This window comes from Diachasma alloeum, unplaced genomic scaffold (genome assembly GCF_001412515.2).
Source record: "Diachasma alloeum isolate Michigan unplaced genomic scaffold, Dall2.0 Dall_scaffold_00208, whole genome shotgun sequence".
NCBI classification, from domain to species: domain Eukaryota; kingdom Metazoa; phylum Arthropoda; class Insecta; order Hymenoptera; family Braconidae; genus Diachasma; species Diachasma alloeum.
In genome coordinates this window covers 2,107,969-2,124,342 of record NW_021680373.1, presented here as the reverse complement: position 1 = coordinate 2,124,342, position 16,374 = coordinate 2,107,969, and the positions used below count along the sequence as shown (strand labels likewise).

The following is a 16,374-nucleotide window of genomic DNA, read 5'->3' as shown; positions in this document are numbered from 1 at the left end:
TGGGGGGGGGGGGGGGGGGGGGGGGGGTAGTTTCCATCTCGACGTTCTTAATTAACCATCCAAATACTCGAGGATCGGGGCAGAACTATTCTCTCCAACTGGTAACATGGGGGGAATGACGCAGCCACCGGTACGCGCCCTTATGCAAATCAAGTTGAATGCAATTGTCGAGGGTCCCAAATCATACTTGACGGGCTTCTCTAACCCGGCTAAAACTCTCAATGGGAATATCCCTTTCAGGGGTAATCCATTTAGGGGTCTCACACGTACTTGGTAGGAATTACAAATGGTAAAGTGCGGGGAATTTTGAGGGGAGCTTTTCTAATGGTGCATTAGGGTGCGGGGATTTTCGGCTCGCGCTGCAAAAACTCATGTTCGCCGGAAAAGTCGATTGCGGGGTAGTGAGGAAATTCGTATTTTTCGATACGAATAAGTAAGAGTGGATTCCGCAGTGATGCGGACGCGGTTTTTGTTTCACGTGTAATTTCATATGTAATTTCATAAATTGCATAAAATGCATAAATTTCATAAATGTCCCTGGAAGGTGGGATGAGTCGTAAGGAATGCCCTTTGCGTAATTTCACATGTAATTTCATGTGGAATTTCATATGTAATTTCATCAATTGTTTAAAATGCATAATTTTTAATTATTTATGCATTTTATGAAATTTATCAATTGCACAAAAATCAATAATAATCAATGTACATTTCATTTTTTTGATGCATTTTATGCATCAATTGCATAAAATGCATAATTTTTTTTCATTTATGCATTTTATGAAATTTATGAAATTACATATGAAATTACGCAATGAGCATTCCTTACGACTCATCCCACCTTCTAGGAACATTTATGAAATTTATGCATTTTATGCAATTTATGAAATTACATATGAATGAATTCAATGTTTTCCATAAAAATGGATCAAATGGATTATTTGATGATTATCAAAACAACAATAATACATCATGATGATAATGATGATAATATGAAAAATTATAAAATTAGTGTATTCCACAATGACCTTCACTCTTCCTCGGCCGGGCATTGGCATTATCTCCTCCCCAAACTTGTAGAAGTGAAAATCCCTGCGGAAAAATACTGCCCGGGCTGTCGTTATGGAGATTTCATACTCGTCGGGTTGGTAAGTCTTGCCTACGAATCGGCCCACCAACTTTCCACGAATAAAAATGGTCAGAACACTTTTCTCATGAGCGTCGAACCCTATTTTTCGCCACAACGTGTGGAGAGTGGAATTTTGCGCAGAGCGTGCGTAAATTTCACTTTACGCACAAGTGATGAAATAGTATAATGTGCACCCAGTGCGGAAAATGGTTTAGAAAATGGGAAATACTGGGAAAAATGAAATGAATTTTTCATATCATGTCCGACTGTTAAAAATAAAGTTAAAATAAAAGTCGAGGAAAATTTAAATTCAGTTCGATAGAAAAAATCAAGAAGATCGAAAATCGAAAATACGAAGAACAAATAGTTGAATGTCGCTCAAACAGTCAATACTATTTAAATTAAAAATGTTTAAAAATAGAAATTACAATAAATAAATTATGATAATAAATAGTGAAATTTATAAAAAATGCCCTAATGCTCTCATGTTCAACTACAAATATTTAAACGGATTTCGATGCAGAACTAAATGGAGAAAATACTTGGATACCCTTAAATTCACATTTGCATTCGGATGTTAGGGTTTTATTAGTCGTAATGCGATGAAATGCTGGGATAAAACCATTTTTCAGACATTAGGAGAAAGTTCACGTTTTATGGGGTTCGGTGATTGAATTTATGAATGAAAAGTTGAATTCAATGGGACGTGATCATGATTTGAGGAGAACAGTGCTGAAAGATTATGGATTTTTATACGTTCAGGTTGTATTTATCTTGTGAGATCTTGCCAGGCTGTATTTATCTTGTGACAAAATAATGAGCTCGAATAATTGATTCGAAAAGAATTTAATCATGTTTCCTCAGAAAATATGAATGACCTCTGCAATTTAGATTTACCGTTCTGATGAGTATTATCAGTTACAATTAATGCTAATTCTCTCGCCATCGAAATTCCGAAAGTAGCATCATGAGGTGCTGTATACATTCCTCATAGGCCAGAAGTTTCCCCAACCTGGTGGAGTCAACAATCGTAATTACGTAGGCTACTCAGAACTTCCCAGAATTCAGTGGAAACTCACTGTGTGTCTACCCTCGTCGTCTTCGCCGACGTGCTCGCCAAACTTTACTTCTCTATCTTCGTGGGATTATAAATTGGTGGAAAAAAAAAATCGAAAAAAGCTGGTTATCACCTTTAAATTGTTTTTCGATCTTCTACTCTTTTCTGCGTTTTACAAGTTCCATTACTTTCTTTTTTCGAATGAAAAAACTGCAGGAGTGGAGAAATTTCTCGGGGGAAGTGAGGGCTTTTCTTCAATCTCTGATAGCCCTTGTTGACTTTTTATGGCAATCCTCCACACAAAGACATAAACTAAGTTCGACCGATGATAAAAGTTTGAGTTGTTTCGGTATTCTTCATTGCCTTCTTCACTCGCCAGTTTCATTGGACTTCTATCGTGATGATAAACTTCTTTCGCTGACATTTCAAAGAAATTTTGCTCTGTGTAATGGCATTCTCCAGGTATTTGTTCATGATATTTTTATGGAGATTACGTGGGAATATAATATGATTGATGGGAGAGGTTTTTGCACTGGGAAAAGTTGTGTCTGGAAATATTTGAATCGAATAAAATTTAATCCGATTTAGGGAAAAAACGGTTATGAAATTTCTAGTTTTAGGTGGAATTCAAGGAAATTCATGAGTTTTCGGTGGGAGTGAGACGGAAATTTCACAACGTAATTGAATTTTTAATGGAAAATGAATATTCAGAAACAAAATGAAATGGGTTTTCAATTTTTCCTGAAGTTTCCTGATTTTTCCGAATTTTTAACGAATAACGAATTGAAAAATACAGTATTTTATTGATTTTCAGATTGATTGAATAGAAAAACAATGGAATATTTAATTTTTTAATGACAAGAGTTAATGAAATTTCAGTGGAAATTACAGATGATAAAAATTTCCGGCGTTACTGTCCATTTTAGTACAATTATTCCATGAATAAATGTTTGAGTTTTCGATTAATTGAGAATTCAGTGAAATTTGGTCAAATTTAGTCAATCGCACTGATAATGTGCTACATTTTGAACATTTTTGACAGAAATTTTTGGTACAATTCTTGAAAACTTTTATCAACTGACACTTCAACTGAAATTTCAAGACATTTCGATATTAAGAATTCAGAATTTGATGATAGAGTCACTGGAAATAATAAATTTCAACGAAAATAAATAAAAATCAGAACAATTCAGGTGAACATATTTTTGAATTTTCAACAAATTCAACATTTTCCGTAATTTCACACTGAATATTTTCATTGAAAATTCAAGTAAGTTAAGGGAATTCTCGTTTTCCCGTCGCTAAAAAAATAGGAATTTCTCTGAATTTTCAATGAAATCTAAAATTTCACGATTTTTTCTCCTTAAATCGAACTTAATGCCACTCTCCAGGAAATAACTAGTCAATGGTTCATAGAATTTAAATTGTTTTGTGGAAATCACAAGATCACGCACAAAAAAGTTTTGAAAACGCCACACAAGAGGGTCAATTAAAAAAATTAGTTCTCCCACTGTACATAATTGTCAAATTAATATTCAAAAAGCAGACGAGACTCTTTTCCATAAACTCCCCATCACAAGAAAGACTCCAGACATCTTGTAGAAAGCAAATGTAAGACATTATTAGTGAAAGGAAAGAAGAAATGAGAGCCCTGAGAACCACGGGGAAATGATAATGACTTGCAAACATACACGAGGACCCTTCCTATACATATACTTACCTCAAGAGGCGCATCTGAGCATATTCGCGAATGCTCTTCGCTCTGCATCTACCATTTCTCCTTTCAATCCCCTTTGTCCTCTCTTCCAACGAGCCCCCTCATTTTTTGCGTTCTAAATGAATCTGAATATCCTATTTACTTGACTGTTAATGTTTGTCAAACACTCGCTGACTTCCGACTGTTGGAAGAGAAATGATTCCGTCTCTGGGGGAATTTTGTAATTGTGGAAGCATGAAGGGTTCATTACACGGAGAAATTTTTTTTGACCGAACGTTTACGATGTAAAATTCATTTTTTACGGTTTACTATAGTAATTTTTAATGCACAAAACAGTATAAAATGCGCAGACGGAAAAATGATTTTCAAGAGTGTTGAAAACGCTTCATTTTTTTTTAAATCAATTTTTACTATCGAATGACGAGAAATTACGCAAATCGTATGAATTTTTACGATGTTAAATTGTAATTTTTTCGAACTATTTAAAATTTTAGTTTATACTCTCGCGCCTCTTACATTTTACTTGAGGAAATAGAAATATGTTAACTGGTAAAAACTCCAGCGGACTCCCCCTCCTCTTTTCAAAATGAATTTACGCGCAGCAAAATTATTGATACCAATTTTTCAATTCAATTTTTTTCGAAGGATGATAAAGAAGATTAAATATGGTTTTTCACTTGGGTCATTCTAAAAATTCCCCTCTCCCTCGCCCTCTCTGCTGAATATTCATTTTGGAAAGAGGGAATATTTTTTTAACCGACGAAGTAAAAATTCTTGTTTGTCCTTCTATATTTTACTCGTGTCAATTGAAAATTGAAGTTTTGTGCTACCATTTTCTACTATATCAACTCTCGATTTTTACTATGTTCAACAGTCATTTTTCCAACAGACGCCGTCATATTTTAATTTTGTCAGCCGTATTTTTTCATCTAGTACGTCGTACTTTTTCACTTGTTCCCAAATTTACTATGTTGAATAGTAAAATTATTGCTGCAATTTCAAGTAAAAAATCTCGAAATTTTTAACAATCAGTCATTAACGCGAAATTTTCATATATTATTTTTTTGAAAATTCAGTTGAATTCCGGAGTATTGAATAGAAAATTCAAGCAACAATTTCCTGAATTTTTAATCCACTAAAAATTCAGTCGGATGTGATAGTCAGTTTCCAAAATGAATTCGAAAATTCTAGACGTCACTGAAATCTCAGTGATAATCTAACGTGGAAAACCCAATTATGCTGAACAATTTGATTTTAAATAGAATTCAATTTCACAACATTGATAATTCAAGTACAACTATTAATTAATTTTCAAAAAATTACTAACATTGTGTGGTCCTGCATTCTATTTCTCATATTAAAAATTACTTTTCTATTGGACAAATTCTGAATTGAATTAGTTCCTCAACTGAAGTCATCATTCAATTGCTTTCTGAGTGGATAAAATGTCATTTTCAATCCCAAGAATCTAATTTTATTTCACAACGAATCAATTATTAATGCATATTTATTTAATTAAATTCACAACCCGAGACCAATTCTAAAATTGAAAATGAAATTTGCTTTAACAAATAAACAATCATGAATGCACATTTCTCAATGAAATCTCATCACGCCATTCGGGCGAAATTAAATGCGATTTCTAAAGATCACATTATCACACTAAAGAATAAATTTCCCGGAAATTTTTAATTCAGCATGAGATAGACAGCACCAGCAATGCACTATTAATGTTTCACTTCCATTAGTCATCACATGCGACCGCATATGAATAATTGATTGCTTGCACTTAGCGTGTCCTCACACATGCAGATTAATCCGAAATCACGGATAAAATATTAAAAGAGAATTTTTCACGAAAATTTATTCATGAGTTTCCCCATTGCTGACATGATTTCAAACTCATCAGACTTCATTTCCACATAACAAATAGCTGGTACATTTTTTTCTGTTATCACACTGTTCCACGGCAATATCATGCCATGAAAAAGCCTGGAGTAATCTGAGTCAAGATCGATATTTCCATCAGCACCTAATAATTCTCTGTCACGTTTTTTTTTCACGTTTTTGTAAAATATAAATATTCTCTGCATGGAAAAATGAGGTTCCATCGCATACGGTGCATTCTACTCCATGAATATTTGCGTGACAGAAAGGCAAAACTTAATGAGAATGTGAAGGATAGAATTGAAGGAAACCGTCCCTCATTTTCCTCGTCGTTTTTTTTTACGTAACTTGTCGGCCACAATGACGGCTCTTTCATACCGGCGTAAGGCGATTACTCGCGAGTTGTCAGGGGATTCTGTAACACGAGGAGCGCGTAAAAAGTGTATTGAGGGGGTCTCAGTGAGAAAATGACAAACTCAAATGCCTCTATTTTATGAGAATGCGGAGAATGGAATGCGAAATTCTTCACGACGCAAAAACAGGAGAATTTGATTTATGCTAAGCGAATGTTTGGGATGTGAAATTTATTGTTTACTATTTAATATGGTATTATTTTTTACAAAGAAAATTGTATAAAATGCACGGACGGGAAAAATTGGTTGCAAGAATTTTAAAAATACGCAACACGAAAATCCGGAAAGCCGTGCCCCAGTATTCGTTGTTGTGCCTTGATTTCTGTCTTGAAATTGAGCGGATTTGTTGAGATTCAACGACCACCAATTAATTGAAATTAATAATTTAGTAGTGAAGTGGTAAACGAAGATGAATCGACTTATCTCCCAATTGAGTTTTTGAGGAATATTTCCGGATCTAAGGGAGATAGCGAGATTTTCGTAATTACATTTTTTGCAGCACTCAATCGGCTCCACAAAAAAGGTCATAACGAAAATTTTACTATCTCCCTTAGATTCCGAGATATTCATTGAAAATTGGTCATTAGTCAGAATTGACTTATCTCCTTTTACTACTTCGCTACTGAAATGAATGAATAATTAATTGAAATTATCAATTGTCACTAGTGCATTGACACAAATCGCGTTTTTTGCATCATAAAAGCGGTTTCCCTCTGTGTATTCAATGTTTTGCAGTGATTTTTGCATATGAATATGATTTGGCGATTGGCGAAATAAATTAGTGAACGAAAATGTTCACTATTGTTGCCAATTATTTTCCAGTATTTTACCAATTGTTCTATAGAATACTTCTGAGGCGTGCCTACGTGTAGTACATTTGTTTGTTCCGTTTTTTGCAGATGTCACAGACCAAGGGACAGTTTATTCTCCTGGAGCTCGGGCTTTGACAATTTCACTGGTTTCGTTAATTGGGGATTTTTACTGCTGGGGCTCGGCGGCGTCCGACTGCTCCTAGAGAATTTCATAAAGTAAGTATCATTCATCGAGTAATCCGGTCTTTATTATTCCATAAAGCTCGACGTCAATCTGTTTGGGGGAATTTTTTCTTTCCGCTTTGTAGAAACAAAAAAAATATTTTTTCATGAATTCCTGCAATTCCAAGAATTTAAAGGAATTCTCTGAAAATTGATGGAAATTTGGCAGAGAATATTCATTTTCACTTGAAAATTCATGTCGAGTGCGAACTTTTCGTCTTCGAGCCTCTAAAAAATGGAATTTTACTGGAATTTTAAAAGAAACTTCAAATTTTATTGACTTTTTCCCGTTAAGGATGTCCAAGTATTTTTTATAGTTTGGGACAGACCAATTCAGCTATTTTTAATTATCAAATTTGTCAATTAAATTAGGTGAGATAAATTTGAAAAATGATTTATAAATCAATAATTCAAATTTTTTCGACTTTTACTAACTTTTTTTATGCATGAAATTGTTACGATTCCCAACAACTTATTTTTATTCCAAAAATTCTAGTTTTTCAATTACTTCATCAATTTCTTTTGCAGATTTCTAAAATGTTTTCTAATGGTTCAGTATCAAGATTCGATTTCATTTCTGCAAAGTTCAACAATAAAATCATTGTAAAATGTCCGGAAACTTGGGGTAAAATGGGGCGAAAATATGAGCCGATGTTCGATTACAAAAGTAGAAAAGTATTTCACTGGAGAAAAAATAGTCAAAGTACTTGGATACTCTTAACTCAAATCCACGATCTTCTGGAAAATTCAGCCAAATTTTTTCAACCTCGTGGTTATAAATTAGTGTATAGTTTTGTAAATGTCATTATAAATTAATTAATGTGAATGATATTGTTCAAATGATACTTAGATTCTTCTTAAAATAACATAGAATAAATATTTCGTTTTGATACGAAGCAGCTATCCCAGTCCAGTATTTCTCATGCCAAGAGCAATATATCAAACATTTATGTTATTTTCTCTTCTCTCGTTCTCCTCATTCTATCATTTCTCGCGTTTATGATTTGATGCTGTTTGATCTCCATCGATATGAAGGGTTCTTGATTACATCAATTTCCACTGGGAATGGACGTGGAGAATGAGGAAAGCCTCGATCTATATCAACTTCCCGCCGGGCACTGGCCTAATTGCTTTTGGCAGAGGAAATAAAATAATGGAACTCTTTTTTTTCCTCCTCCATTTTGCTCTCATTTCGTCAGGTGATGTCACTGAAATTACTGGCATTACGGTTCACCGTTTGGTATTTTTCGATTAAAATAAAGCTTGATTGAGTAAAGAAAAATATGCGAAATGAGGGGAGCAAGCGTCTGGAATTTTACAGGAAATCCATTTTTCCGCTCCACTGGGATATTAAAAAATTCTCATCGATGAATTTCGGTTGCTCGTATTGAATTTAAATAACTCGAGGTACCTTTGGAATATTTTAATCACCGTTGTTTGAGTTTCAACAAAAATTCGATTTCCAATTAAACAAATTTTGCATGAACAGAGAAACTGCCAATTATAGGCGTATGATGAATTAGTCGATCTCGATGGAGATTGGAAATGAAACGTGTGCAACGGGTTTTTTGGGTTTGATTGTGATGTAATTAATCCATTCGGAGTGAATAAAAAGCACATCATTAATCATTAATACTATTTTATCCACAAAGTTTGGATGTTCTTTTGAAAGTCTTCAAGGAAATCATCTCCAAATCAATTTGGAACAGTCTTTTTTTAATTTTTCCGTACCAATTTAATTTTTACTCTTGAACTCCACCCTGAAAACATATCTCTCCCGAGGGTTCTTTCATCTTTAATAGATATGTCAGATCGTTTTAAATGCAAATGGTTGGTTATCCTGTTTAGTAGATACATACATAATAAGGAATAGTTAAAGTTTCTCCACCGTAGCTACTGGTTCCTTGGAAAGTTTGCGGAATCGTCCGCCCGGGGCTCATATACCTTCAATTAAATTGAATAAATATTAGTTTTGCGGAGAACAGATTTAAATTGCTCCCTACCTGAAAATAACGTTTCAGTGATATTCAGCTGATTTAATATGAATTAAATTTCTCTCTGTGTTCCGGGCGGAGGATTTTCAATCCATGTTCAACATTAATCAACGTGAATTTCCTCTTCATTATTTACAGATATGGAGTGCGGGTGGATCCCAGAGAGTGGTTTCTGTTTTTAAGTGGTAAAAGCGATGGTGGAGCGCAGTATCCGTCACTCATTCTCATTGCATGTGAGTTAATATATTTTAATGAAGTTTTTTTTCGACATGAACTATTGATTTTGACACAGGGGGTAACGTAAATGTACCTGTGCTCGGACATATTCCGATAATAACTTGTTATTGTGGCTGTCCAGATATTGTTAGCTAAAAAATTCGATTTTGCCGAAAGTCGACTTTCCCCCTGGAAAAATCCAAGATCTGACCGTTTGGCTCCGGGTGAGAAATTTTTTTTTTCATTTTTCACTTTTTCCACGAACTTTTGAGAGTTTTGAATATCCGTCGCGTAAATCATCGGAATCAACGTTCACCGGGCTAAAAAATTCGATTTTGGCGAAAGTCGACTTTCCCCCTGAAAAAATCCAAGATGTGACACTTTGGCCCCCAGTGAAAATTTTTTTTTTTCAGTTTTCACTTTTTCCACATACTTTTAAGAGTTCTGAATAGCCCGTCGCGTAAATAGTTGGAATCAACGTTCACCCGGCTAAAAAATTCGATTTTGGCGAAAGTCGACTTTCCCCCTGAAAAAATCCAAGATGTGACACTTTGGCCCCCAGTGAAAATTTTTTTTTTTCAGTTTTCACTTTTTCCACACACTTTTAAGAGTTCTGAATAGCCCGTCGCGTAAATAGTTGGAATCAACGTTCACCCGGCTAAAAAATTCGATTTTGGCGAAAGTCGACTTTCTCCCGAGAAAAACGAAAAATCTGACCGTTTGAAAATTTGAAAAAAAAAACTTTTCCAGTTTACACTTTTTCCACATACTTTTGAGACTTCTGAATAGCCCGTCGCTTAAATAGTCAGAATCAACGTTCACTTGGCTAAAAAATTCAATTTTGGCGAAAGTCGACTTTCCCCCTGGAAAAATCCAAGATCTGACACTTTGACCCTCGTGACCCTTGTGACCCTTTGACCGATTTTTCCCCTGAAAAAATCCAAGATCTGACACTTTGGCCCCCGGTGAAAAAATTTTTTTTTTCAATTTTCACTTTTTCCACATACTTTTGAGAGTTCTGAATAGCCCGTCGCTTAAATCATTGGAATCAACGTTCATCCAGCTAAAAAATTGGATTTTGGCAAAAGTCGACTTTCCCATTGGAAAAACCGAAAATCTGACACTTTGACTTCGGGCAAAAAAAAATTTTTTATTTCGACATTTCTGGCGCCTCCGAGGGTTTCATTGGCACTGGAGGGGCCAATAAATACCGAATCAACCTTCACTTGGCGAAAAAATTCGATTTTGGCCAAAATCGACTTTCACCCTGACTCTAGACCCACGTGAAAATGAAAATTTTTTTTTCTCTTTTCTGTCACCTCCTAGGGTTTCATTGGCATCAAGAGGGTCAATAAATACACAATCAATGTTCAGTTTTATATTTAAACCCCGCCTACAAACGTAGGGATCACGGTGGCTAAAATATATTCTGCAACCCTCTCTCTTCGTTGGCTACAGATTTCAACCCTCCGCATACATGCCTTTCCCTCCACCCCCTCGTGAAATTCCGCGGTCTCGGTAGTATAGAGGAGGACTTCTCAGGGCCCAAAAGAACTGAGCATTCAAAAGGTCTCCGGAAAACTACGTCGCAGAACTGATTAGGACTTAACAGGTCAATCTAGGTCTGGAGGGATCTTGAAAGACCTGTGTACGTCCATCAGTCAGAACCAAATCCTCGACTCGCGTGAGCAGCATCAAGACATGAATATTTACTGCCAAATTACCCGGAATTTTCAATGAATACAAAATTCAAGATTATATTTACCCCAATTCCACTGATTTCTATCAATTTCGATTGATTTTTCCATGAAATTTGAAATTTTCAATGACGAAATTATGTGAAATTCCAATATAACTAAAATGTGATAAAAATTTCCAATAAGTTTACTGGAAATTTCAGCTAAAAATTTTTAACGGTGCCGTCCACAATACTTTGATGGCAACAATTCAATAAGTAATGAAATGCTCAGAGAGTATCGCATAAAAATTTAATCATTGACCTAATCATTTTCTTTTTTTTTCTTATTCTTATTGTTCAAATTCAATGTCCTGAAAGAACTAAAAAATTCGCCCTAAAAAAGCGGTTTGGGGGGAGGGGCGGTCGTTGACTTTGTGACGTAATTTACAAGAGGGGGTCCATGTTGCGACGGCTGTTGACTGCGGGGCGGAGGGGGAAGGAGTCTAAAAAGCACAAAAACCGTGTGACATAATATTTGAATGGCCCCTAATGACATGTCCACCTCAGCTAACCGAGCACAAGGCCATTTACCTCCCAGTAATTTGTCAGGTAATTTTGTTCTCTCCGTGAATTTGAAAATGATTATATCCTCGAACGCGTCGGCACCAGTAATTCTTCATCGTAAGCAACCGAAACCGTGAAAATTTCAATTTTTTCCTTCTCGAGATACGACACGAACGGGATCGAGGAATGTACGTGTTTCTTGCGGGCTTTTCCCGTAAAAAAATTCCAATAACACTTGTCGCACGTCGGTTCGGAAGAAACGTTTCAGAGTGGAAAAGAATGTGTATACATCCCTCTATATAGCTTTCCATTTACGTTTTATTCTCCTCGGTGGTATTTTCTTTGAATTTTCCCTCCGAATGTGAATGCTCTCGGTATACGAAAATTGTGCCTTGTGAATTTTTGAAGGGGGATTGAAATGATGAGTTGTGGAAACGGGAGATAAGTCGGTGGAAATACGGAAATTTCATCAAATTTCATTTCTACGATTCATTCGGTGATGATGAAACTTTCGATTTTTACACGGAGAAAAATTTTTGGTAAAAATTACCCTTCCAAAAGGATAAACGTGTATTATTGAAATTTTTCGTCTGATTTATATCTGGATGTTCTACAAAAATTGATGTTAAATAATAAAATTTATCATATGTAAAATAAATTTTACCCTTCCGTATGGTAATTTTCGCCGAAGGAACCAAAAATTGTCTATACATTTGTCAAAATGTATATAGACAAAGAGAAAAAATATCTATGTGAATGATAAAAATTATAGTTATCCTGGTAATTATTATAAAATTCATAGAATAATTTTTATTCACCCAATTCTATTAAATTATACCCATCGTGCGCAGAAATTCTACCAGTAGAATGTCTCGTGGTAAAAGCACTTTGAGCTTTGTCGGTCACACTTGAGTGTTTGGGAGTATTAAGCTCGACGTGGAAGAAATCTGTAGGTAAGATCAGCATTTTTTACCATTTTGGAACAGTAATTTTTATCCAGATATTTGTAAAAACTACCAAGATACGTAATAATTTTTATCCGCGCGTATGGCAATTTTTACTCAGATAAGAGCAAATATTATCCGGAAATGTTCATTAAAATTTATCCACACCAAGGATATTTATTGCTCCAAAAATACACTGCTGCAGAATTACCCTTCTATCCGGATGATTTTTACCTGGATTTCACGATAATTTTACAAAAAATTTCTCTCCGTGTAAACTTTCGATGTTTTTTAGACCGTGATGATCTTTCCAAAATAATGTTCGTCTAGTCTCGACGGCATCACAATTTCTAACAATGTAGTTATGTTCCGTTTAGGAGATTTCCAAATTATTCCAACGATTTTTCCCGAGTGAAATGACCGATTCCTCATATTTCCAAGCATTGTAAACAACACTTCCAACAACAAAGAAACAAGAGTGGAATTAGCCATCCACGGCACATACTGTAAACATAGCTGTATCGAATTACTGCCCTAGGTGCTGTATGGACTACAACAACGAAATTGATCATGGAACAAGAGGAGAGAGGGTGGGCGGGGGAGGGTGCTGGTTTCCGTTCGATACCCGTAATAAATGCTTGGCAATGCGATTTACAGCCCAAGTGCCGGCTGTTGGCCGCTTCACGGAATGCACTTCTCTCTCTCCTCCTCTCGCTCGGTCTCTCTTCACGCAAACGTGGGAGGCTTTTCCAACGGTGCAATCACGCTCTTAATTCGATTAGTCTCTCCCTCCTGTACCTATCGTACATACCCGCTCCACTGGCCCCTCTTCGGATTAAGTAATTTATACACGACAACACCCGCTATGTTCTTCCGTTTTCGTATGTAACTAACAGCATGTTCGCACCTCTGGACGTGAAAGATTTCCAATAAACAACGGGTGGAATTGGATGTTTAAGGAGTAAGTGGAGCAGGAATAATTGAAAAATACTTTGCCTCGATTGTGGGTGTTTTTAATTCGGTAAAAAAATTCTTGTTGTTTCAGAACATGAGCAAAACTTTTTTTTTATTTAGGTCTTCAAACAATAATTATTAAACTAGTATTCAGCTGAATTTTTCTGATTTCTATTAATTGTCAGGAATAATTTACCTAAAAAGGTGACTTCTTATTGATTTTCAAATTGCGATTTTTTGAAGAATAAGTGGCGAAGAATAATTTAAAAATATTTCGCCTCGATTGTGGGTGTTTTTAATTCGGTAAAAAAATTCTTGTTGTTTCAGAACATGAGCAAAACTTTTTTTTTATTTAGGTCTTCAAACAATAATTATTAAACTAGTATTCAGCTGAATTTTTCTGATTTCTATTCATTGTCAGGAATAATTTATCTAAAAAGGCGACTTCTCATTGATTTTTTTTATCAAATTGCGATTTTTTGAAGAATAATTGGCGAAGAATAATTTAAAAATACTTCGCCTTGATTGTGGGTATTTTTAATTTGGTAAAAATATTCTTCTTGTTTCAGAACATGAGAAAATCGTCTTTGTTTATTTAGGTCTTCAAACACTAATTATTGAATTAATTATTAAATTGATATTCAGCTGAATTTTTTTGATTTCTATTAATTGTCAGGAATAATTTACCTAAATGGGACAGTTCGCACTGATTTTTTCGATCAAATTGTGAGTTTTTGAGGAGTAAGTGGAGCAAGAAGAATTTAATAGTATATTTCGTCACTAGGCCGAAAGAAACTTTTCTGGCGAATATGAGTTTGCAGCCCGAGCCGAAGACGAGGGCTGCAATCATATGAGCTAGAAAAGTTTTTTTTGGCCGTATGACGAACAGTATTTTTTGTTATGACGGCCGTAGGCAGAGATTCACGGACGCTGCCTCACGGCCGGAATGACAAAAAAATATTTGTCGTCGATTGTGGACGTTTTTAATTCGGAATACAATTCTTTTCGATTCCGATGATGATAAAAACTTTTTTTTTGGGTCTTCACACATGAATATTCAGTAGCAATTAAAAATTCAAGAATATTTTCAACTGAATTTTCCAGATTTCTATTAATTTTCATGGAACGATTGACCTGAAATAGACATCTTCCATTGAATTGTGAATTTTTAATCACAAAATTCCTTGAAATGCCTGTGGATCAGTCATTGGATCAAAATTTCCAAATTAGAATCATTTCACTGAAGTTCATAACTTTCATCGATTTTCCAATAGCTCCCGGAAATTCCAGAAAAAATTTTCCTTGATGAAAAAAGCTCCGGAATTGATATGAAAAACGCTGAGAAAATTTTTCACTCTGAATAAAGAACAATATTCTTACATTATGAAATTCTTCCATCACGATGTACCAACAAATTTTAACGACACTAATAACACTTTTTTCTCCCCTTACACTGAATCGACGTCTCATTACAAAATCATGCTGACAGCCATAAAGCTAACGCTGATGGTAGCCAAGAGGAAGAAATAAATTTCCTTGAGCAACACGATGGGTAAGGGTGGCAGTGCGCCCATCCATGCGGCAAGATCACCCATTCACGTTACTAAAGTTTATTTTCCGTCCTCGGTATTTGCAAATTTTACGAGAACCGGCGAATTCTCGGGCAATAACGATCAGCCATATTACCGAAGTGTACATGAAAGCCTCGGCTTGAAAAGGATAAAATTGTTTCATCTCTATCCATACAGAGTGTAAAATTTCGGTAGGAAATGACCAAATCGTTTGACGTTTCGCGGCTTAACGAGTTGAATGGAGTGAAAAGCCGGGGGGAAAAGAGCGGTGGAAGGGCTGAGTGACCGAAGCACCAGTGGAAGTAATCGAGACCAAAATTGTTCAACTGGGGAAAGAGAAAAGTGGAAGAGTTCTACACTGACAATGGGCCACAACTGTGAGAGTGAAAAACGTTTCACCAATAAAATGATGACTGCCGTTTCTCCTGTCTCTCTATCGCTATTTCCATTGCCGCTCCCTTTAACAAACCCATCACAACTAACATGTACCAATGTTCATGTCGTAAAATCCGGAAATTAACGTGAAGAGGTGCGAAACCGGTCTACGCCACTTCGAGTGATCCCCTGAAGGCTAGTGGAGACGGTACGTGTACTGTCAGGCGAGCGATAAAAGTATTGGAGACTGCAATTACGAGTAATTTCATCGGCGTATTAAATTCAGCAATTTATGAGTGAATACATTTTTGTCGTGGTTCAGTTTCAATAAAACTTTGGGGAATTTCGTCATTGAGAATTCAAAATTTTATGGAAAAATCGAGGGAATTTGTCAACACTGTTGAAACTATTTCAGTTCAATTATACTGTCAGACGAGCGATGAAAGCTATTGGAGGCTACAATTGCGATTAATTTCATCGGCGTATTAAATTCAGCAATTTATGAGTGAATACATTTTTGTCGTGGTTCAGTTTCAATAAAACTTTGGGGAATTTCGTCATTGAGAATTCAAAATTTTATGGAAAAATCGAGGGAATTTGTCAACACTGTTGAAACTATTTCAGTTCAATTATACTGTCAGACGAGCGATGAAAGCTATTGGAGGCTACAATTGCGATTAATTTCATCGGCGTATTAAATTCAGCAATTTATGAATGAATAAATTTTTGTCGTGGTTTAGTTTCAATAAAACTTCAAGGAATTTTGTCATTGAAAATTCAAAAGTTTATGAAAAATCAGTGGAAATTGTCAACACTGTTGACAAAATTTCAATTTAATTACGCC

At 35.4% G+C, this 16,374-nt stretch overlaps 1 protein-coding gene across 1 annotated transcript in view; it reads left to right on the top strand.

Moving 5' to 3' along the window:
• The window catches only part of LOC107036296 (diacylglycerol O-acyltransferase 1), a 73,276-nt gene that overhangs the window by 1,353 nt on the left and 55,549 nt on the right, over positions 1–16,374 (top strand). Inside the window, exons 2-3 of the mRNA XM_015254175.1 lie at positions 7,100–7,228; positions 9,367–9,461. Of these exons, the coding sequence (XP_015109661.1) occupies positions 7,100–7,228; positions 9,367–9,461 (224 nt within the window). The remainder of the gene's footprint in view (positions 1–7,099; positions 7,229–9,366; positions 9,462–16,374) is intronic.